Genomic DNA, 25,259 nt, shown 5'->3' with positions numbered 1-25,259 from the left:
GAGGGTTTGCTGCTAATGTCATTAAATTTATTAACAGTGGGAAAGCAAAAGAAGTGAAGGTGCCAATGGGGAAGCTGATGGAAAACTTACAGGCAAAGGTTGGGAAGCAAAAGCAAAATTTCAGTAAGATGATGGTATGAAAATTACAGAAGGAGAGACACTGTGCCAAGCAGAGTGGGATTCTAGATCTATTCCAAAGAAAAAGAAGCAAAGTGCACACAATAAATACCTCATTGAAGATACAGTTAAATATATTAGACAGCAATTTTTGTGACATTATAAACAATGCAAGGAAATACCAGTGTTGTAAAAACTTCATACCATATCTCACAGAATTGAACTGCATAATTATCAAGGAAAATCCAACAAAAATGGCTCTGTCTATGGTTTTAAAGATTGCAGAATGAACACCAAGTGAGAATAGGAGAACATGGTTGCAAGTAGGGTATACAACATTAGATTTTAACATGTAGGCGACTTGCCTACAACAAATAATTGCATAGCCGTCCGGTATAATGAGTTAACGAAAAAATATTTATTCATGAAAACTCACAATGAGAAGAAAACTAAAAACAACAGAGAAGTAACAAAAACTAGGAGATCCTATAGTCTTACGGCAAAGATAAAAAACAACACATGACCAAAAAAAACTCTCACGCACTTTTGATCTCACTTTGCACCAGACATGAAAAATATCACTGCCACACAGCCCCCCCCCCCTTAAAGTGCGGAGCCCCAGGGTTATCTTGATACTTGAATTTTATTCGACGTCCGGCTCTGGTGTGCGTCGGGTGTCTTGGGGGCGGTGATGTTGTTGTTTGTGATGGTGATTCACCTGTCTCGGACGATGTACTGAGCAGTGTTTTGGTATGCTCTGCATCCATCATGTGTTGATGCACAGGTGTGGAAACAAAAAACAACACATGACCAAAAAAAAACTCTCACGCACTTTTGATCTCACTTTGCACCAGACATGAAAAATATCAGTGCCACAAACACAAGTACCAATCAAAGTTAAATGGTTGTGCATACAGGAGATCACATGACTTTTATTCCTGATTTACTTCTTGTGTGTGAGTCTAACACCAAAAATTCAGGCTATCAAACAGATATGGGCAGCAAACATTTTGACAAATACACAGAGACCCAGCTTAAGCCAGGAGTATGTCCTAGAAGTATAGCCATTTTTTATAACATTTCATATCACAACAAGCAGGAGAAAAAGGTCACCTCTAGTTCACTAAAAGATGAAACAAAGTCTTGGCTGGTGATTAATCATACGGATTATGATCCAGATCTAAGGAAATAATTAATTGTGAAGCACCAAACTTCTGTTCACACCATTGACAAATTTTTGCAAGAAAATGGATTTTTCCCTCCATGACTTCTGCCAAACCACCCACACCTAAATCCCAGAGGACTGATCTTGCAAAGAATGAGATCTGTAATCATATATTCAACATGGACCATTCAAAGCTGAAATGATAACAGCTAATGCTTTCACATTAGAAGAATTGACAAGTCATATGTTATGTTGCGAACTGTGTGATGACTATGAGATGCTTTGATGAACAAGTAAAATGAAGATAATCATAAAAGTTGACATAGATTTGAACAAAAAGCAATCATTATTGTCTGTGATTGAATTCACAGTTGACCAGTTGACAGACACAGCTAAATAAGACAAATAGTTCAAATGGCTCTGAGCACTATGGGACTTAACATCTGAGGTCATCAGTTCCCTAGAACTTAGAACTACTTAAACCTAACTAACCTAAGGACATCACACACATCCATGCCTGAGGCAGGATTCGAACCTGTGACCGTAGCAGTCGCGTGGTTCCGGACTGAAGCTAAATAAGACAGCATCAATAACCATGTTGAAAATTTCCTGACATTCAAAACTACAAGATGCTCTTGCTAAAAAGTATCTCAGTATTGTGTTCTGGTTTTACAGGCCACCATTAATAAAAATACTAAAGGAAATAATTATCATAGTAAATATGGCTCCATTCACATAGTAAATGATATTGTTTCACTCCTGCAACTGCAGTCTTGCCCCTCCCAAAGTACCTGCATTATGTATAATTATCCCTCATAAGATGACAATATATGGACTATTTAAATGCGGAGCATGAAAAGTGCTCAACAGAATTATCAGTAATGACAACTAACATAGTTTACAGAGTATGTTTATGTAACTGCATGACCTTCCTTCCTTTCCAGTGCCCATTATTCCACTTATGCTGGTTCAGGATTAGTACAATTATTTTTCAATTTTGCAGAGAACCGACCATACCCTATAACTTATGGGCTTTTATTAAGATGGGTTCATGGCTCCCAAAGACACTTTAAAACTACTGCTAGCTCCACCTGGGGAGGAATCCATGTACCAATTCTGACTGTGCCTAGCAGAATTAAACAGGCGATCCAAAATTGTTTTTCAAAGTATTTTCGAGTCTTGTACCCAAGATGGGACATGGGAAGGAGCTCAGTATTTTCCTATGTTGCTGCAGAAAACTGCCTAAAAACCACACCCAGGCTGGCTGGCACACTGTTCCGTGTCGTTACGTCTGAGAAGCGGATTTGATCCTGAGCCATGCACCTCCCTGTATCCTGTATACTTAAACACACTAGGTTATATGGGTGGGTTAACTGCATCTGGATCACCATTATGTAAATATTAGATGCTTCTACATTTCAGAGTTTTCTTTTACAATGGAGTTTTTAGAAATTATGTGTGTCTGTGAATAAATGACTCTATCTACTTAATCTCTCATAGCCTTGAAAACTTTGTTTTTAAAACGGAAGTACATGAATAAAGATATTTGTTTAAAAATTTAAAAAAGAGATAAATTAGTCCTTTTCATTACCTTTCCAACTAGTCTGTTCCCTCGTGGCATACCAACAGCAGCACCACTGGTTCCATCCCCGGTGAAATCACCAGTAGCCACCGAATATCCAAGGTAAGAATCATCTGACTGTTTTGGACCTTCAGGGGTACTAATAACATCAGGTCGATTATATAGACTCTGTGAGTAAACCTGCCCTGAAAGAAGTCACACCTTCTGCATACTTATTTCTTTCAAGCCAAGTGAGTGAGTGCTCACACAACAAATACAAATATTTCCTTCCACAACAATAATTACAAGATGTAACAACTATTTACAGCAATAGCACATACCAGTATTTACAATTATTCATTCTGAATTTTGAAATTCTGATACATATTCTATTATGAGTGCTGTAATGTGTGAACAAGAGAAATAAAATCTTTCACTTGGAATATACTGAAATGTATTTATTTATAAAAGGCGTCAGATAAGTAATAATGCAAACTTTGGCAGAGTCATCCTAGAGGCAACTGGGTCTTAATATGGCCACCTTGCTCCCTTTGCCCACTGCCCTTTTTCTTGCAAAAGTAACCAAGTCTTGTTTATCAATTTATGTTACTGCTGCGATCAGTGTATATGATCTGAGAAAAAGACTCATCTCTGAGAAGATTTATGATATTCAAAATATATCATTTATTTTTCCATTTCAGATGCATAGCTATTTTTTGTGAAAAACATATGACAAAATAATAAATTTTCAATACCAACAGCAATAACACATACCAGTTTTTACAATTATTCCTTCTGAATTTTGAAATTCTGATACATATTCTATTCGTACAATGCATTTGTTGACAAAGCGATTCACCATAAGCCTGGATGGCTAATAAGAGTAAGGCAGTTAAGCAGCATTTTTGGGAAGCTTATTTTGAAATTGATGGAAAATGCTTCAAACAGATACTTTGGAAATATTAGCATTAAAGAAGTACGGAAATACTATGAATAAAATATATAAAAACTACTGAGGTGGCACAATGGCAAGACACTGGGCGACAGTTTAATTCACTGTTCATGCATCCATATTTAAGCTGGTGATTCATTATAAAGAGCATGGCTAATTTCCTTCCCCATCCTGCGCTTCTGCATCATCTCTAATGACAGGATGTTAAACCCTGATCCAACTTCCTTTACAACCTATCATGGGCTACTATTCAGAAATAGGAATTTTTTAAGCCATATGTTTACACAGATTTTTCTTGTGTTGGTCCCAGAAACATATTCCAGAAATTTGTACCATTATTTATCTGACGTTCTATGTTATTGAAGTTTGTATAGAATTAAGGACACTTGATGTAGTCATAATTTTTAACACATTTTACATATAATTCCATGTTACTAGTTATTTATGTTACTAAACATTAGCCATCACCTGTGAAGCATTATAATGATTCTACACTCGTGTCTTTGAAACAAAGGAAAGTCAGCTGTTGACATAGCCAAGATATAGTCTCAGTGGACATAAAGATGTAATAGAAACAACGTAGTTACAACGTACGAGAATCTGTAGATGGTCATGCAAAAGTTGACCATCTGCTTATTAAATTACTGTACTCTAAAGCATCGAACTATCTTGTCAATATTAGGGCCACATTCATGAGAAGCTAATGAATGAATATGACTTTCATTGGCTATGAGTTGGCTTCTTTCCGATGTCCACATACTGTAGAAGACAACAATGCAAAACTTGATTGCAAATATACCTTGTTTGTATCATTAAAAGCATATAGTAGGCTATCATCAAGTAAATGAAGATATGAAGCAGCTAGGCCTTTGTGGTACACTTTCTTATCAACACCTGTAACCCTGAAAAACTACATACAATATTTTATGTAATGTTAAGCATATTACTGTAATTTTTAAGTGACACTGTCAATTATAGTTAGATTTCTTCAGTATATATTAAAATTTCTGAAAGTAAATGTTAGCTCAGATAATCAAGGCTTCAGCAAACTTCCTTCACATAGTGAGAAGAACCACTGAAGCTTATATGTGTATTAGCATGTTTTATTTGAATATAAGATATTATTTATTGTATCAGATTTATTACTTGCCTATTTATTTTTAAATGTTACTTTTTACTTTATTTTAAGCAATATTAAGCTTACAGTTACAGCTGCTGTTAATTTGAAATTTACTTGAAAATAAATACAAAATTTAGAGTTGCGAGGAAACACAAAAATGCAATAGTTATGTTCCCATGAACCACAACAGATGTAATGCAGATCTTACAGATTGGTTGGTAGATGATTATACCTTTCAGACCTTCAGAAGAAAGCTTGTTAAAAGTATTATGCTTATACATTTGGCTGGGGTTTCACCAACTGTTCCATATAGAATGGATTTGTTACTGATTTTGCTGTCACCAAATTATGTTGATTTTTACAAAGAATGGAATTGTGGTAATTGCACCATTAGAATCCAGTATTTACAATGGTTGCTTTGTTTGTAGCAGTTGCAGGGTTGAAGACTGAGCACTGGTGTAAGCCATCGCCAACACCTCCAGAAAGTAAGTTTATAAATTTAAATTACCTGGAGGATATGAGAAGTTGTAGACTGTATGAGACCATTTTAAAGATGCATATGCATTAACGGAGTACAGCCTTCCTATAAGGTGAAATGTGAAAAATAAATTAATTAATATACATTAATGAAGAGGCAAACTCTGCAATACATGCCACTGCTATTTCAATCTCAATAACTCACTTCCACATGAATTCTATGAACTATAAGAAAATAGGCAAAAGTCAAACGACAGAATATGACAAGAAATGGCAGTTTGTTTCTGAAATTTGAGAAGGCTTCATTTATGGTTTCAAGACAATATTAACATAAGCTGATGCATTCAATGTGTGCTTTTGGAGCCTTATCTATGATGAACCTCTATTATATTGTTTTAATGCATTTAAATGGCAGTCATATACTGTGCCAAAATAACATTTATCTCACTTCGATACTAGTTGCAAGCATTATGACAGTAGCTGTAATTCAAAATAACAGCACAGGAGGGGGAAAATCTGTTGGCCTACTGCAGTGGTTACATATAAACATGACATTTCACAGATATGGACTGATAAAATTAAAATGCCTCAATAAATGGCGACACCAGAAAGGGACATATACAATATTATCCAGAGATTTTGCTTTATTTCAGAAGGACAAGGAGCTATGATAGCTATTGGCAAGACTAAAAATCTTGTCAGTTTTATTGAATGTATGTTATTTGTAACTGGGAAGAGAACAGACACAAAATAACTAATGTCTTTTAAAACTTTTTCATATAAGAATGTTTACGGACCAACCTCTGTAGTTCTATGGGTTACTATGTATTCTCCATAAGCTTGTTTTCCTGTTTTACAAACCTTTCCCTGATCATTCATCAGGGATCTTTTGTAATACACCATACAATGAGTGTCCATCACAGTTCTTTCAAATATTCTTCTTTCCATTCTTCTCTTCACAGTGACTTTATAATCTAAGTGGAGTTTCTTTCCATTCTCCTCTTCACAGTGACTTTATAATCTAAGTGGAGCATAGTTAAAGTGCTGGAGTATATCAATGTATCCATCACTTTCGATCCGCCTCCTTAACTTTTCTTTGAAAAAATCATTAATGGTATAGTCATAAGCTGTAATAATGAGATATTGAAATTCTAAAGATTCATATGATGACCCACCTACGGAATTTATCTGCTAAGTGGACGTACTGGAGAGAATAGACAAAGTTTTGCCCTTCTTCATTTTGGAAACCACAAGCTGGGTGTTCTATCTAACATCCCTCATTTCTATAGTCAGTGCTGTAGATGACTAACCTATATTATTTATAGGGACTGAGAAGACAGTAAGCATTGGATCAAGTCCACCAAATGAGCTGGCTGTTGAATGATGCATTGACTGACAGAGGAGCATGGTAAACAAAACTTATGAAGAAAATTATCTTTCTGGCTAAAAACTTTCACTGTAACTTTGTACCACAAGTACAATAAAAGGTTGTTAAAAATAAAATCAGCTTTGCAAAATTCGCTGGACAGCTGCAGTGTGTTGTATTATCAGCAGATCTACACTGTTCATGTCCCCATTAACATAGAGAGATCTCAACTAATAATAACTTGAGTCAAGCTGTAGATTTTCTTTACTTGACAGATTATGTATTTCATTTTATGTGTAAACTATGGCTGCTGATTTCCCTAACATTCGTGTTCCCACTATCACAGCAGTACTCTTTCTTCAAAGCACACCGGTGGAAATTTTACTCTCTGCTCATTCTTTATTTCATTTTTGTATATGCTAACTGCTAGATTGGCCAATGATTGAACATGTTCATATGCACTGATAAAATACATGAACTATAATGATTATTGACTGTAATGTGTGTCATCCTGAGGCGAGGTCAAATGTCTGCTACTTCATATATGAATACCACAAATGCAGTTAATTGTGTGTTTGAATAAAGGACTCAGTTCTATAAATCACCTTGCAACTACTTCATAATTAGAAACAAGGTCCTCTGATCTCTGAAATCTCTAGAAAAAAGATACACAGAAAAGAGTTACAATCCCTTTCTGAAAATGCTTCAATTCCTGGTGATAAAAACCAATTAGAGCTCCATTAGAAAGCCCAACCAAGTGATTTCAGAGTGACAATATTTTTCAACTTGAAATTCCACAGTCCTAAACATTACTTGAACTTCATCTAATAAAGGACAACTTAAAACACAATCATCACATAAGCAGTGCACTTTGTTCATGAAAACTCTGTGAATGCTGTCTCACAATTTATGTTTCGAAATGTAAACTTTTTCATTCAACTGCATGCATTACACATATTTTTTTCTTTGCTGTATTCATGAGGCTTCCCACTTCTACAGAAACGTAAGACAAAGTACTCAATCCAAAATCTGCATTTCTCATTAAATGCTTTTGAGAAGAATCAAATTACCTATGCAGTCACTTTGGAGTTCAGATCAAGAATCTATATGTACATCTTAACGATACTCTTCTGTCTAAATTCTGGCTATTCTTCACTGAGCTCGAAGTGTCTCTCACAGATTACCCTCTATCGAAGACTATCCAACTTATCACCCACATAATAACACATTCACTTCTGTATCAGTGAACCATATGTTCACTGGTTACCCTCCCCTCACCCATTTACTCTTTTCAGTGGCATCTCTTTGCTTAATGTTGACATTTGGCAAGAACTTTGGCTGTCAGTCACCTCCATCCTACAGCACAAAAAATTTCCTTTAATGTCATGGCAAAAGCCATTTAATGTTAGGTTAAGCAGTGTCTTGAGCCGTATCTTTTATCTCCTTTTGTGGATCTTCCCAGAAATAGAAGTTTTTAGTCAAGGAACATCAAAAATTTTATAATCATTACTGACAAGGATGGTTGTCCTTTATCTGAAACATTAGAGTGCCCAAAACACTAAGAATTTTTCATACCATTAACCAGTATGACAACTGGTTACAATAATCTTTGAGGTACAACTAATGTCTCCAAACCGCATCCCAATCACACTCAGATAACTGCTCTACAAAACATTTTTTCTAACACACATAAATGATATATTGCAACACTGCAGCTCCCTCAGACTTCTCTTTAGTTGCGAATTTGCTGAAGGAACCAACCAGATGTTCAATAAGAGTGAAGTAAGAAAAACCACGGTGGTAGCTCCTCAACATGTATCTGAATCAAATAATGGTACACAGTGTTTAAGATGGTTGAATCATATTTAGGAGCAGCACAACAGTGCACAAGAAATATCAGTATGACTATTCATTTTGTGTTATTTGGTCAAATAATTTAATGTGAATGCTGAGACCAATTCTTAACTCAATCCACCCACCTGAGCTACTGTTCCATCTGTAAACATGCTAGCAAAACTGTAATGATAATGTTGATAATAATAATAATAATAATAATAATAAACTATCTGAGGCTATTTGTGAGTTCATCAGTAATTTGACTTTATCAGTAATTTTACAATCCCCTGGCTGCATTATCAGCGCTGTGCATGTTAAGTTGCATGATGGGGCTGCCATCTTTAGGTATTGCAACATGCCTAATTTTCTGTAGAGGTTGTGTCTCTTAGAGAAGCTTGTTTCTCTGTGCCTGTAGAGTCCTCTCTACCCTAAATTTTGGGGTACACTTTGTATGGCTCCCTATTCGAGATCACTCTAGCTTGGGTGACTGCCAGTTACTGCCAGCACAGCACTTAGCTTCATCGAAGTATGCAAACCCTCCAACATGGCACTTAAGGTGCATTGTAGATGAAGGGCTGCACAAGTAGAGACATGATTAGAAATGAAGATATTTCAACATGATTGAAAAAAATTAAAAATATCATGAAGATTGGAGACAACACCTCATGAGCACGCCAGGTCACAGAATTCCCCACAAGGTTCTGAACTACAAGCCAAATGAGAAAAGATATGTTGGAAGACTTTGAAAAAAATTAAAATAATTTTATGATTTCAGAACAGGCAACAGCCTCTTCTTTGAAAGGAAGAAGATGATGATGATTGTGATAGTAATAATAATAATAGTGAGTAATAATAACAGTAATAATAGCAGTAATAAACTGCAATAATACACAATTTATCTATAGCAAGTGAAAAGATTAGGATATTACCAACATGTTTTACATAGCAGCTAAATTGAATAAGCCATAACAACAAAATTACTGAGCCATTGTTTTTAATGCAGCACTCCTCAAAGTGTACTATGCTGAACATGCTAAAAAAAGAACTGCTTAAAGAAAATTCGTAAGTCTTGCCCCCTCCCCCCCCCCCCCAAAAAAAAAAAAAAAGAAAGTCAGTTTGTAAGCCTATGGTGTTATTTGATAACTCATTACCAGTTACTGTTGGTGCCAGATTGATTGCTACATAAATGATTTTACATAACAAGATCAGAAAATCATTGCTTTTAGTGTTTGGCTAAACTTGTGTCGTGCCACCAATGTGTAAAAGCTTCTTTGCACTAATTTAGGTGTGTGTATAAAATGCATTTTGGTGCATAAATAAGAGAGGAATACTGCCTTTTTTGCATAACCTTGAGGCTATTCATTATTGAGAAAGTGAAAAAAAGGTGTACCAACCACTAGTTGCTTGTGTTAAAATTTAAGTGTTTGAAAGACTATTAAAGTGCAAACAGTTTATAGTTGGAATTTTATTTTTGTCTGTATATCATACCAGTTTGTTAAGCATTAAGTCATGAACTAGCATAGTGCCAATTTGTAAGAGTTAAATAATTAATGGCTGGGTGTCGGTCATAGTAATGAAAGGCTCGCAATGTAAACAAGTCAGTCAACTGAAACAGTGTCAGTGTACGAGTCAGCTGAGAGAAGTGGTAGTGCTGGGTGGGCATGGTGATATGGAAACTATACACTAAAGACATGGACAGTGGGCAGTTGAGTGTGGTTGTCTTAGAAGAGGTCTACATGTCAAACAGAGCTACTGTTGATGGACAAAGGTAGTTTCGACAGATCGATCTGATTCCCATTAAGAAGGTCTCTGTGAACCGGTTGTGTCAGATGATCACTGTGCAATGTGGTGCAAGGTGATTAATCAAATAAACTAATCAAAGTTTTTGGCATAGTCCTCCATATGTAACATCAATGTACAATGAATTACAGATAGTTATAATTATGAACTTAATAACATGTTTTGTCGAACCTCAAGTACCTTCGTTTTGTTAAATCTGTTTTTTACTAAAGAGTAAATTTCCTCTTGTGTCACGCAAATAGCTTGTTGTACATTACAACTTACTACATGAAACAGGTAAGTTTGGGTGCACCGAGAGAGAGAGAGAGAGAGAGAGAGAGAGAGAGAGAGAGAGTGTGTGTGTGTGTGTGTGTGTGTGTGTGTGTGTGTGTGTGTGTATGCTCGAATTGGCTGCCAACTGTATCAGCACAGGCCGACCACTGGAGGTTGCCTGTGGGTGACAGGCACTTGACGCAGTCTCTGCCGCACCATCTGCCAATCACTTGCACATATATATGCATGGAACAGCGCTGACTGACTCTCTGTATGTTCATCCAGTTGTACCACTCAAATCAGTTGTTCTGTGTCTTGTTACAAGTGAATTCATGGGAGCCACATTCGTTATTGTTCAGAGGTTTATGAATAAAGCCATATTTGTGTTACTACATGACTGGCAGCGAGTTTGGAACGATATCCATGTGTGCAGTCATTAGTGTGGTTTCATCAAGTTAGTCACTATGGATGCCGTGCTTACTTTGGCAGTAACTGACGCCGTGCTTACTTTGGCAGTAACCACTTTGTCAGCTTCCATTAACAGCTTTCTATTAACAGACAGAGTATTGTTCCACCAGTTCATTCACTCGTTTTTCCTCCATATGATGGCTCACCAAGCATTGGGAACCATGCAAGAAAAGACTCAGACAGTCTTTTTTGACTTTCGGTGTGTCAGACTTGAATTTGTGCAAAGCCTTCTTCCTCTTGTGGATTCCACCTAAAATGTATCAAATAGTGCATCAACTTGCCTCTTCATAAGAACCAGTAGCTCTTGCTTTTGATCATATGTTCATATTTTTGTCCACCTACCATTGCAAATGAATGCATGTCATAGCTGTACAAGTTGAATTATACTGATGCTGCCAGAAACCAAACCTGCCATACACTGCCCGGGCACCTGAACTTCACAGCTTTAGGTGTAAGTGTTAATTCATTACTGATGTCCGTAATGACTCTTATGCAGTCTCTATGGTGTGTGACGCAGTTATCTGTTTATCTCTGAGCAAGGAAATGCACCAGAAGACCTCGCTCTGTGAGAACCCCATTGGCAGAAGTTTTGCAAATAGCACAATCTTTTGAAGTTTCTTGGGCAGTGGATGAACAGATTGAAGTGTGGGGCAATGTGGCAGGAGTGTCATAAGCTTGGCCCACTATGATGACATAGAACTTGCATGAGGAAGCGGGAATAGCTGCAGTAATTATGTAAACCCATTACCGAGCAGACCAAGGTCGGTCCAAGCAGCCGTGACTGCCACAGCACTAGCATTAGCGTTCCTGTTTCCATCTTGTCCTTTCTGTTTAGTCCAGCATGAATCTTCGGCATGCTGTAGGCACTGGGCTACTTGTAATGCTAGCCAGGAGAGAGACCACATCGCCTCTATGTGTTGTTTACCGAAGTTTGATCAGGTTATTGACATGGACATGGACATAAACTGTGGGACTCCAATGCTTGTGACTACTCCCAAGCTGTTTATTGAGTAAAGTGTTCTTCGCCAAGTGCTCTGGCTACAGGTCAACACAAGTGCTACAGTGACGTTACTGAATTCAAACCTATGGAGTTTAGGCTCACCGTCATTGACACCAGTCACCTGGAAGCTGGTCAGTTACAACAAACACAACATTGCACTGTTGGGACAATTCACAGCATCTACCTCTTACAAGCCAGTGGTTTGTTCCATTACATTCTTGGTGGTTGCTGATATTGGTGTTGAGAACTTGTTCGGGATGGCGGTCAGTGAAGCAGTTCATTTTGTGTCCTATCACGCATTGGAAACACTGTGTGAATTTCTTTGAAACCCACAGCTCGGCCTCATTTAAGTCTTGCATGTCCCATTCCTGTCACTCTGAAAGATCAAGTGAAAGCAAAATCAGAGAGACTTCAGTCTCTAGGGTTTGTGCAACCTGTTGTAACTAGTGAATGTCATCTCCACTTAATCTAGTTCGGAAGCCACAGGGGAAACTTCACCTCTGTGGCAATTTCAGTACTACTGTCAATGTGCAGTTGATCGTGGATATGTACCCTCTCCCTTGCCAGAAGGAACTGTTGGCGAATATATCGGGTGGCCAATACTATTCTAAAATTGACTTTTTTGAAGCATATCTACAGGTTCTTGTGGACAAAGAGTCTTGGTGAGTGCTGGTTTTGAATACTTGTTTTGATCTATATCAATATTTGCACCTTCTTTTTGGTGTGGCTAGCACCACTGCTACTTTCCAATGATTTTTAGAGCTATTGATTATTGCTGTTCTCATTTGCATTAATTATCTGGATGATATTGTTGTGTGGGATCTTCCACAGCTGATTACTTGAAAAATTTGAGCACTTTGTTTTCTGTCTTACAGTCCACAGGCTTATGGTGTAACCTTGTCAAATCTCAGTTTTTTCAGCCTTCTATTGTTTATTTGGGGTTCAAGATATCGCAGGATGGGCTTCACCATCTGCCAGACCACATCTCTGCTGTTCTGTCTATGCCTCACCCCTCACTCACGAAGGAGCCTCAGGCTTTCCTAGGTAAAATAGCCTACTACCACAAATTCCTGTTTAGGGCAGCCACATTGGCCCACCCATTGCATGCCTTGTCATGCAAGAATGTATCTTTTTGCTGGAGCTCAGACTGCAAATTTGCTTTTCAAATGCTGAAATCCAAACTACTCTTGGCCCCTTGTTTAACTATGTTCTCTCCGGACCAGCTCACAGTTTTGGCAACTGATGCCCCACACTACAGCCTCATTGTGTTCCTATCCAACCAATAGGCTGATGGTTCTGAGCAGCCTGTTACTTTTGCCTCAAAATCTCTCACTCTGGCACCACAGTGTTACTCTTAGGTAGAAAAAGAGGCTTTTGCCATAGTCTATGCTATCTGGAAATTTCATGTTTTTTTGTATGGCTCCAAGTTTCACCTTATACTGACCATAAACCCTTGGTTTGATTGTTTAACACTCACACTTCTTAGCCTGACAAGGCAGCACCACCACTTACAATGCTGGGCACAGTTCTTGTCTCTGTACAATTCTGAAATCCATTTTTGACCTTCGTCTAAGCATGCCAATGTGGACGCCTTGTCCCACCTTCCTGTGGGTCCTGATACCGATTTTGATTGTGAGGAATTGCTTTGCTTCCATCTTGATATCGAAATACAGGCTGCAGTCAATGGTTTCCCATTTACGAGCTTGCGTGTAGCAGCTGCCATTGCTGTTGACGTGGTTCTCTGTTAGATGGCTGTTTTTGCAACAGGGCTAGCCAGATGAACCGCCAGATTGGGTTTTGGACCCCATGCACAACTATTTTTCCTTACAGTATCGCCCCTCTGTTTTTGATGGTGTTTTGCTGTTGTCCACAGAAGACCTAGAGTAGTCATACCCTCTGTGTTACAGTGAGAGGTTCTATGCCCTCTCCACCTGAGCCATTGAGAGTTTCCTGCACTAAACTGTTAGCTAGGAGACATATTTTTTTATGGACAGGGTTTGATGGCGGAATTGTCCATTTTGTTGCAGCTTGAGAGCTGTGTGCCAAACAACAGGCAGCTCCCAGAGCATCCCTGTCCCCATAGCACGCTCCCCACTGGCCATGGGGATGCATTCATGTAGACTTTACGGGTCCCTTCTTAAATTGTCATTGGCTCTTGGTTGTGAATACATTATCCCGGTTTCCTTACATTTTCTGGTAAGGTTTGACATTGGCTGAGGTCACAATTCACATGCTGTTGAGGCTTTTACCTTGTACCTTAGTTTCCAATAGAGACCCCCCAGTTCGTTTCTCACACCTTTCAACTGGTTTGTTCCTGTCACAGAATTTGTCATGTGCTCCACACTCAATGAGGCCCAATGATCAATGCATATCTTCAAGTCCCAGATGAAGAAGTTTATTGTGGATTCTTCACCCGACAACTCCCTTCTCCTTTTTCTGAGCACCTATCACTTCACACCTGTGGAGGAGTGGAGCCCGGCTGGGTTGCTTCTTGGCGAGCAGTCAGGCATGCTCCTCCACGCTCTACAGCCTGTGCTGCACTTGCCACCGTCGGATTCATCCGGCCACTTTGTGCTGGGATTGCCGGTGTGGGCACAAGTGCTTGATTGCAGGCTCAAGTGGATACAGGCCACTGTTGTCTGCCTGCAGGGATGCAATCTTTGTAATGTCTGTACAGCTGATGGGCTGGTGACTTGCCACTTTGATCAGTTGAATCCCTCCTCCCTGCCAGAAGCTACTGGTTTGTGGATGTGACCCCCATCATCATAGCCTACCCCATTGCCCTCCATCTCGAATCTTGCCATTGCCTGCTGTGGAGGTGTCCCCATTCGATTGGCTGCCTCCTCTACGTACAGTGCCCTGGGGTTCCAGATTGCTGGCACTGGGTGCTAGTCCATCTCTGGCCCCAGTTCCATTGCCACAGCTTGCTGTTCTGGTTGAGCCACCTCCATCAGCCCCCTTTCCATCATTACTTTTGCTGTCATCACCAGTGTGTCCAGCCCCATCTATGCAATGGGACCTGCCTGCTGATGATGTTGCAGAAATGGTAACTGCAATCTCCTTTGCAGTGATGTTGTTGGGTGCTGGCTGCACGGGCCCACTGTCCTCAAGCATGCCTGCGTCCTCATGTGTTCTGGCCCTGTGCTCTGGTGCCTGCCTGGCACATTGTCCCATCCCCTCTGTCTCCATCAGCTGCCACAGCTCCGGATCCGATGGACATATCCCTCATCGGGCTGATGGTGTCTCATCCATTGCACGGGTACCAACTTAGCTCAAGGGACAGGAGTGCTGTATCCTGATACTAGTGCGTGTGAGTGCGAGTGCACCAAGTGTGGTGTCACCGCTTGTCTCTGCTTGGTGCAGTCTCTGCCACGCCGTCGAGTTGCATTTATATATGCATGGAGCAGTGCTGACTCACTCTCCCTATGTTCATCCAGTTACACCGCTTGCATTAGTTCTGTATCTTGTTATATGTTGAGTTACGAGAGACATCTTTCCATTATTGTTCAGAGATTTATGAATAAAGCCATATTTGTGTTACTTGGATCGGCTTCATGTGTTATCTGGTTACTACAGTTGTTATCTTTCAACTAGTCAGTTTATTTTAAAACGAAATCAGTAACTTTTGAATGGTATTACAATTAATGAATTAACAGTGCAATGAATAACAAAATATTAAAATCTAAACTAAGTCCAATTGGAGCTCTCTTTTATCAAATAAGTACTGATGTTTTGTTTAAAGGAGTGACGTAACATGATTTTGTGGTTCTGGTTTGACTGAAAAAAAAACAAGCACAAATAATGCAAATGGCAAACAGTTACAGCTGAGTGATAGAACATATGTGTTTAGAAAAGTGTCAGGGTGCTAGTTATAGGAAAATTTGCCAGAATCCATAAGAGCACACACTGTGGACCCATTTAAAACAAAATTAAAATATTTTCTTGTAAATAAATGTCTGTACTCACTGAAAGAATTCTAAGCTGTATGTATTATGTATTAATCTTTGTAGATAAATCTGTTGTGTATTACAGCTTTATACACAAATATAATATGTACTATAGCTCTATAAACACTACAACATTTGCAGAAGTCATCATTTGATGACTACATGGCAAAAGAAATGTAAATAAAAATAAAAATAGAATTTGTGGTGCTGAAATTAAAGGGATTTAATCCCTGTATCATCAGCAGTTTACATCAGAATGAGATTTCATTTCACATTATGGAGGCTGGGCAGGTTTGTTCTACCACCTAAGTGTGGTGTCATGTGGGATGAACAGGAAAGGCGATATATATATATATATATATATATATATATATATATTTTTTAAAAAGAAAGATGATGAGACTTACCGAACAAAAGCGCTGGCAGGTCGATAGACACACAAACAAACGCAAACATACACACAAAATTCAAGCTTTCGCAACAAACTGTTGCCGATTGGAATGACTCCTTACCCTCTCCCTTAAAACCCACATCCTTTCGTCTTTCCCTCTCCTTCCCTCTTTCCTGATGAGGCAACAGTTTGTTGCGAAAGCTTGAATTTTGTGTGTATGTTTGCGTTTGTTTGTGTGTCTATCGACCTGCCAGCGCTTTTGTTCGGTAAGTCTCATCATCTTTCTTTTTAAATATATTTTTCCCACGTGGAATGTTTCCCTCTATTATATATATATATATATATATATATATATATATATATATATATATATATATATATATATATATATATATATAATAGAGGGAAACATTCCACGTGGGAAAAATATATTTAAAAAGAAAGATGATGAGACTTACCCAACAAAAGCGCTGGCAGGTGTGTCTATCGACCTGCCAGCGCTTTTGTTGGGTAAGTCTATATATATATATATATATATATATATATATATATATATATATATATATATATAGCAAAAGTATGACTCTAGTTGTTTTCTATAGGGTAAATTGCCTCTTGCAACAACCATCAGCCGCCCAAATACCATGTCATTACAGAATTATGGGGGCTCACCCAACAAGATGAGAAGCTGAACATTTCACATTCTTATGCCAAAATAAGAAATGTACCTGGCATTCACTAACTAGTCAAAACACTGTAAGCATCAATGATCAGATAATAATTAGCAAAAATAATAACTCACTTCCACTAACTGATTATGTATGCCATCTTAATTTGGAATCAAACATAACATGATACAATCCTTCTGTAATAAGATTACATCGTGCCATGTAGTTTTGCTTACAAGGCACACTGAAATTCAAATATTTCAATTTTTTGTCAACAATTCTTTTAGGTATGTCACTGTGGCAACGCTTAAAACAGTCAAGGTTTTTTTACAGGCAGGAATCTTCGAACAATGTCTAGCACAGTGGTGTACTGGTGGAGTCTGAGTCTGGCTGTGGCCAACTAAATGCAGTATTCAGGTACAGCATGTTGCACTTGTCTCACTCATTTTTCAAATAAAAAGTTAGTTCAGGCACTATTATCTGTATAACAACCATACAAATGAGTAACAACTGGGTGAATATGGATCCTGTGACCAATATCATTGAATGAATGACATAAAACAGCATTATCAAATGTGAAATATCTGGAGCTGGAGAGGGTACAATATATATCTCTAGATCAATGTGAACAAACACTCACCTTGCCAATACCAACTGCCTGGTGCTCCTATGAACACACGATCTCCATCCTGCAAATAATAGTAATAAAAGATAATGAGTGCAATAAAGACAAAGAAATGACCACAGGAATTATGATGTGTGACAAATAACTTCTGAATTGAACATTTAAAAAATTTGCCAGAGAAAATATCCCATACCGCATGGATCATTTTTGTTATGGAATATTGGCACCATTGTCAATCCTAAGACCCCTTCTCTGCAGTTCATAAGCTGCCTAGAGTAAAAGGCTCAAAAAAGTATGGAGAAATATAGGGAAGGACATTTCCATACTTGTTGCCAAATAAAGATTGCACTGTGGGGACTGACACCTGTCAGTATTTATGACAGTGATCTCTGATTAACTTTCTTTGAGGTGGAATCTTCCAGTAACACACATAGGAATACAGCAACTTTTCTTTCATACCGCACTCTGAAATAACTGAGGACTTATGAATCGGAAGCAATGTGATATAAGTAACATTTTCTTAATTTCAAGATAGATACATATGAAATTAAGGAAGACCTTAGAAGGTTATTTCTACTTTAGTGACAATCAAATTTCATATTAGTGGTTCATGGTATCTCAGTGCTTACCAGATGAGAAAAGGAAGCACAGTTAAACTGTCTTTTGAGCTGCACATGGGCCTAAAATCACTTATATTTCTTTGCAGTGTAAATGTTTTAGTGACAAAAAGTTATGTAAGTGTAATGTTGATTGTTCCAATAAAAAACTTAATTAAAACATAGAATCTATTTTATTGTAATGATCTGAGTCTACAGACTATCATGTTATGTCATGTACTACCATGTTATGTAGATCACTTGTTAATCAAACTAAGAAATATATTACACACAGTTTGGCCTTGGTGACTGTCCATTCTAGCACTAGCCTCTCCTGAGTCATCCACTGTGTTCTGTGGACCCTACCAAGAACAAGAACCACATGGATGTGGAATGAGTTAAGGTGTACATTAACAAAATACAAGGAAATCACAGAAATATATTCTGTATCAAGAATAAGCTATCACTAAACTGCTTAATGTGACTCTTGCTTATGACAGCTAAATTTAATCAGGAAAATTAGAAAGAAATCTGTTACTTTGAAAACAGCTACTGCCCCTTCAGTTATACTAAATAGGTGCTTTTTTATGTTATTGATAGCTTAATATTTACTCAATTACAATTTTCAAAGACAATATTCATTAACACCTGTGTATACTGAGTCTTACTTGCAGTTCATTACTACTTGTTATGCAGCTTTACAATGAACACTGCTATTAACAATATAGCTAACATAATATTTCAATAACTGAATCTAGATCATTTGTAGAAATAGTGGCTAATGAGGCATATTTCAGTTTTCTTTGGAATTGATAGGAATTCCCTATTTATTGCATTATCCTCAATGAACTTTCACTCTGCTGCAGAGTGTGTGCTGATTTTACACTTCTTGGCAGATTAAAACAGTGTGCTGGACCAGAACTCAAACCAGGGACCTTTGCCTTTCATTAGAAAGTGCTCTACTGACTGAGATGTCCAAGCACAACTAATGACCTGATCCCACAGCTGTGTAAGTAACTTTCTTGCTTTATGTTAGGTAGAAGCTTTTGAATATATTTTCAACAGAGTACATAATTCCACTATGAGTCCTAGACAAGAAGGCAAAGTCCATGTAAAATTTATTTTTATGTTTGTTTTGTAATTGAGCGAATCAATATGTCATCTATAACTGATTTTTAATTACTGGCAACAAAAACCATCAAGGAGACATGGGAGGAAGTGAGTGCAAGATTGCAGACTCTTAAAAGGCTTCTGCAAGGTGTCCATGGGAAAAAATGATTGTATGGCATCAGTGGCTGGGAGTTCACAGGCGGGAAGTTCGGCCGCCAAGTGCAAGTCTTATTGAGTGCGACACCATATTGGGTGACTTGCATGTTGACAAAGGGGATGAAATGATTATGAGGACAACACAACACCCAGTCCCTAAGTGGAGAAAATCTCCCACCCCAGTCGGGAATCGAACCCGGGCCCCCGTGCGTGGCATTCCAACGTGCTGAGCGTTCAGCTTTTGGGGTGGACCGAGATGTCCATTTATCTACTTCAAGCAACAGTCTTACTGTTCACTTCTGGTGCGCAAACACTACAGGGATGGAAAATCTTCAAAATAAGATAACATTCTTTTGTTAAGGTCAACGCAATGGAAGATGCTTCAAAGGGGGACCCATGATTCAAATAGTTTACGCTGTTCCATTGGAAAGTTCAGTACCTATGCAATAAGTTAATAAAATTGTAAATAATACTTTCAAATGAGTTAATTGATGTTTTTATACTGTGTCTAAATGAGCATTGGTCAAAAGAGGATGAGTTACAGAGTGAACATAACAAAATATGAACTGACACCCTACACATGTAGAAAGCAAATCCAGCGTGGTGGAAAATTGCATCTTTTCAAAAAAGGAATAGGTTCCCAACATCTAGAACTAAAGCCACTAAATAATGAAAAGGATTTGGATATATCAGCCATAGAATTATGTACATTCAAAAAAATTGTTGTTTGTCTCTAAAAATCTCCAGATGGGGGCATAAAAAAACTCTCATCACCATCATGAAACACACATTAATTGAAACTCTGGTAATTTTAGTATAGACTTTAGTAAAACCCGTAAATTAAGAACAGGATTACTGAATCTCTTAGACTGTGATAACACGGAAATCACAATACATTCCCACACATGAGAAACTTGTTATACAAAATCCACAATAACTCAAATAATAATTAACTCTAATCAACAACATTAAAAAACAGAAACAGTGAAGTCTGGACTGGAGACCACTATGGGCATGCTACAAGTTTCAGCGTTAAAAGTGACAAGATTAACAAACTGACAAGAACATATGTTAAGAAAGAGTAATGGGAACACGGTAGTAAAATATGTTTGAGAAATTTAATATCTTCACTGATACAAGTAAATTACATTTTATGTAGCATTACCAGTTAAAACTAGGAGGTAAAAAATCAATCACACAAACAAATGCATCACTCCAGGTATAAGAAAACCATATGCACAGAAAAGATTGCGCTACAGAACTACTAAAATGTGTCAGGTATCACCTGAATTAAGCTACAAAACAACAGGCCTACTCGAGAAGGTAATAACAAGCATGAAATGCTGGAAAATGACAAACACATCCAGTAAAATGAAAGCTGTTTAGTATATTGTAAAAGAAGAAACAAAAAGTAACAAAAGTAAAATCAATAACTTACAATTGAATAAAAATTCGCAAACTATCAGCAAACCAAAATTTATTTTATAAATGTAGTATAAAATTTATACAAACATCACATACATATAACATCAAAAACAGAACAGGTATGCAACACAATATTTCTCAAGCTAAAAATATGTAGGATTACATTAAGAAATTAAGCCTCTAAAATCAAAACATATGTCAGGAACAGATAATACCAGATTTTACCCAAGAAAACATACTTACCTGATCTCTGAAGCACTGACTTCTCTTATAAACCTATCCTTCTCAACTGACAACTTTCTGTCTTTATTAAAAAGTGGGTAAAGTGAAACCACTTCACAAAAAAGGAAGCCAACATGAGAGTCAAACTTGACACCCATTTCTGACTGTATTTTCAAAAATTCTAGAAAACCTAGTTTTATAAATGGATGTTTAATTTCTTAAATAAGCATAAAATATTATTAGACTCACAACATGGTTTAAAAAAAAACTCTCAATGAAACAGAGATTTTTTTATAATATGACATGCTACAACCCCTAGACAGGTAGGAACATATTTTGAGCATATTTCTATTTGAAACCACAAATCACAATAAATTACTTAGTGATATTCAGAATTGGGATATTTGTGGAGCAGCATTTAACTGGATGAAATCATACCCCAATGAATGAGAAGAGCTCATAGAACTAACAAATGAAGTAAATGGCATCGCAGTCAGTAGCCATCACTCAGTTTCATTAGTGGTCGGATAGGAAGCTCCCCAAGTTTCCATACTGCGTCAAATCCTTTTTTTACTATACGTACAAGTTTTAGATATAAACAGAAGAAAGAGAAAACTAGAATTTGTAGATGACACAAGTATCTTAATTACAGGAAGTACCAAAGAAATCTTTGAAAGCAATATTAGTTTCATCACAAAGAATATAGCTGAATGCTTTAATGGAAAGATTTTAATTACAAATCTGGGAAAAACTGCTGCAATGAACATATTCATCACCCAGAATATAACACCAACTACTGTTCATACTGAAACAATTGGAAAAACAGAGAACAAAATCTCTCAGTACATGGACCAAAGTAACATGAAATGGGATTCACATGTAGACTATGCAAACAGAAAACTCAGCAGAACAAACATGTTTCATAATACAAACACAAAGAAACTATATATTGTACGACAATCTGTAGACAATGCCTTTTGCTTATGTTTTCTCAGTATTGCTATATGGTGAGTTCTGGGGAAACTGTGGTGAAAGTTTGAAATGATTTACAGTACAGAAAAAGATTATTACACTAATGGGAGGGGCAGACCAAAAATCATCATGCAGGCAACTATTTAAGGAAAAATAAAATACTACAACATCCATGTATTTACATACTAGAAAAAGTAATTATTATTTAAAAAATTAAACAGTCCTGTATACAGCTACTACGCAGGCAAATTAATAATATATATGTACACTATTACAGAAAGGTATACTCCATCTGAGCATCAAATTGTATAACATTTTACCCAAATCTGTAAAAATAATAAAAGGTAAAGTCTGCGGTGCAAGCTCGTAATCGAGCTACTGGCCTGACTGCTGGCAGAGACTATCTTACAGGGACTGGAATGAAGAAAAATCCCTGTTCCTATCCAGGATTGAACCCATGATCTCTATGGGCAGAGCCTAGTGCTCTACTCACTAGACCACCACAAAAAAGGTAATGAACAGAAACAGTTCCAAACCGACTGTGAAGGATTACTTGGTAAAGCACTACTTCTATGTAGTGAAGGAGTCTCTACAAAAACAAAACTGTAGCACCAAATAAAATTGCATTTATAAAGTGTATTGAGTAATAAAATATTGTGGAACATCACTTTTTGCTAAAATGACATGTGCAAAAAATTTACAGGTGCTGGCAGAATCTTCTGCAGAATGAAACACGTCATCACAACATTGCCATACAGTGATGTAATATCCACTGTGAGTTAGTCTTTTCCTCTCATCACGCACATTGGCTCAGCGTTGGTGAACCTTTTAGCAGCATTATTGGCAGGGTCACTATTACTAACAAGTTGTTTGTTGCACTTGTCACATTATGTCATAGTGTCTGAACGAGGACAATGAAACCTCAGATAAAACTGTTCATTTAAGGCATATCTATAGACCGATTCTTTTATTTTCTTTTCCTTCCCATAGTTGGTGCATACTGATTTCGACAACTGGGCAAGTAGACCTTTTTCTTACTCGGAGTTCGAAGCTGGTTGTAATGCGAGACAGACGTGGGAAATGGCCTCATGTGCTTTTCAATACTTTGCAGTTTACTTTTACGTACGAACATGGTGTCTTCAGACAGTAAGTTAAACATGTCTTCCCACACTAGGGCCATTTCACAACAAGAGTGGCATATCATCAAAAGAGAGTACATGTTCTGGGTTTTCTGCAGACACAGTTCTGATGTGGTATGGATAACTGTTGCATCACAGTTTGTGTTTGGAATAACCACGCAGTTGAGCGCCCCACAAACCAAACATCATCAGAGAGAGAGAGAGAGAGAGAGAGAGAGAGAGAGAGAGAGAGAGAGAGAGAGAGAGAGGCGGGGGGGGGGGGGGGGGAAGAGGAGATTTTACAACAATGAGGATGTTCACCCACTGGCTCTTAAACAGCTGCAGGACCAAGCCTCGGATTTCTATTGTCGACGAATTGAGAGATTAGTAAAACATTACGACGGTAAGTCAGAGACTTTATGGAGATGTTGAAACATAGTGTCTTGTATCTGTTCACTTTGAAGTGTAGTGTAGCATTCAATAAGTTTCTTGGCCTGCAATAATACTGTGTAACTTACTTTATGAAGTCCCCTTGTATTTTGCTCGATGGTACGTTTTCTCCACTTTGGTCTGCAAGTGATATTCCAGGGCAAGATTTATTGGTTATTAATATAGAGAAACGGACATAAAGAAACATCTAGCACCTTAAACAGAGTTCGCAAATTCTAATGCCGTACATTTTTATTATTGTGCTGTGTTTCCTTGCTGCTGTATTTCTTTTTCTGTGCTTTGGATGTTTGAGTTCAACACATCCAGAAAAACAGCAAATTTCAGGAATCAAGTGCCCAAATATCTATAAATATCTTCTGTCGTTGTTTTTCAGAACAATTTCGTTACATTTATATCTATAGTTGTGGTTACTGCCGCAGACAATCATTGTTATAAAAACCCTGTGCCCAGATATCCGGAGAGGGCAGATTGGACTGTCTTGTCCCCTACTGCGGAGACCTATGCACGTACTTCTTGCTAAATTGTATCTACATTTCTGTACATAAAGAGGAATGTTAAAACTTGATACAATGTCTGTTTAGTTTAACACACTGCTGGCACCTAAAATACCAGTAATGAGTTATTAACAACATTTTATGTTTCGCAGCTTACCTTTATCCTTTTTGACAATAGAATCAACAATGTTCAGGAAGCCGTCTGCATAACGACACAACAATGCAGGTTTAGTGCTTTAGCTCTCACAATTGCAGATACCAAGCAGTACTGAATAAGAGTTAGGTCAATAGGTGGCAACAGCGAACATAGCTGCATATACCAATATATTCCAAGAAGCCATGCGCGCGAAAATGGGATTTTTGAACGGGTCATATCTCGGGTGATATTGATAGGAGAGATAAACGGTCAAGTGTTTTGGATAGACCTTGCTCTAGCGATCATTTATAAACTTATCTGAAGAATGGGCTATTCTACAGTACTGGGTCAAAATTTAGACATTATACACTTCCTCCAACCTACGCAAATTGAGCAAATCGGTTGGTTCTTTCGCATTACGTGTGGTCTAGGGTGGCCCTTAGACGGCTTATAAAAGCATCATTTGTTCATGGGCGGTTGCTGAGCCACTAAAAAAAGAAAATCATAGTTTTTGGTTATGAAAAGTACAAATTGTGGGTACGGCCACACCTGTAATTACTATTCATGGCAAATAGTCGAAATTTTTATCATATGTTCTTAACATGATGTTCTCATGGAAATTCTTTTTTGTATCATTATCCGTTACCGAGATACAGAGGTTCAAAGCTACGCAAAAACAGCAAAAACTGATTTTAGGCGCTTTTTCATCATGGGCTGCAGTTATCTAAATAATAAATCGTAGAAAATGGCGCAACACTCTTTAAACATTTATTGAGAAAACCAATTTTCCCGTTTTCGAACATCTTTATCCGTTATCAAGATACGCCCCAAAAAA

General features: G+C 37.6%; 1 protein-coding gene across 2 annotated transcripts in view; it reads right to left on the bottom strand.

The window, feature by feature from the left end:
- The window catches only part of LOC126175636 (integrin alpha-PS2-like), an 836,969-nt gene that overhangs the window by 78,350 nt on the left and 733,360 nt on the right, over window positions 1-25,259 (bottom strand). Inside the window, exons 6-8 of one of the 2 annotated variants that reach the window (XM_049922524.1) lie at window positions 17,761-17,809; window positions 5,424-5,498; window positions 2,874-3,049 (exon numbers count right to left, since the gene is read on the bottom strand). In XM_049922524.1, coding sequence (XP_049778481.1) covers window positions 2,874-3,049; window positions 5,424-5,498; window positions 17,761-17,809 — 300 coding nt within the window. The remainder of the gene's footprint in view (window positions 1-2,873; window positions 3,050-5,423; window positions 5,499-17,760; window positions 17,810-25,259) is intronic. The other variant, XM_049922526.1, reaches the window with a different exon arrangement.

Source organism: Schistocerca cancellata, chromosome 3 (genome assembly GCF_023864275.1).
Source record: "Schistocerca cancellata isolate TAMUIC-IGC-003103 chromosome 3, iqSchCanc2.1, whole genome shotgun sequence".
Lineage (NCBI taxonomy): Eukaryota > Metazoa > Arthropoda > Insecta > Orthoptera > Acrididae > Schistocerca > Schistocerca cancellata.
Note: the sequence above shows the minus strand (reverse complement) of the source record. Positions and strands in the feature narration are given on the sequence as shown.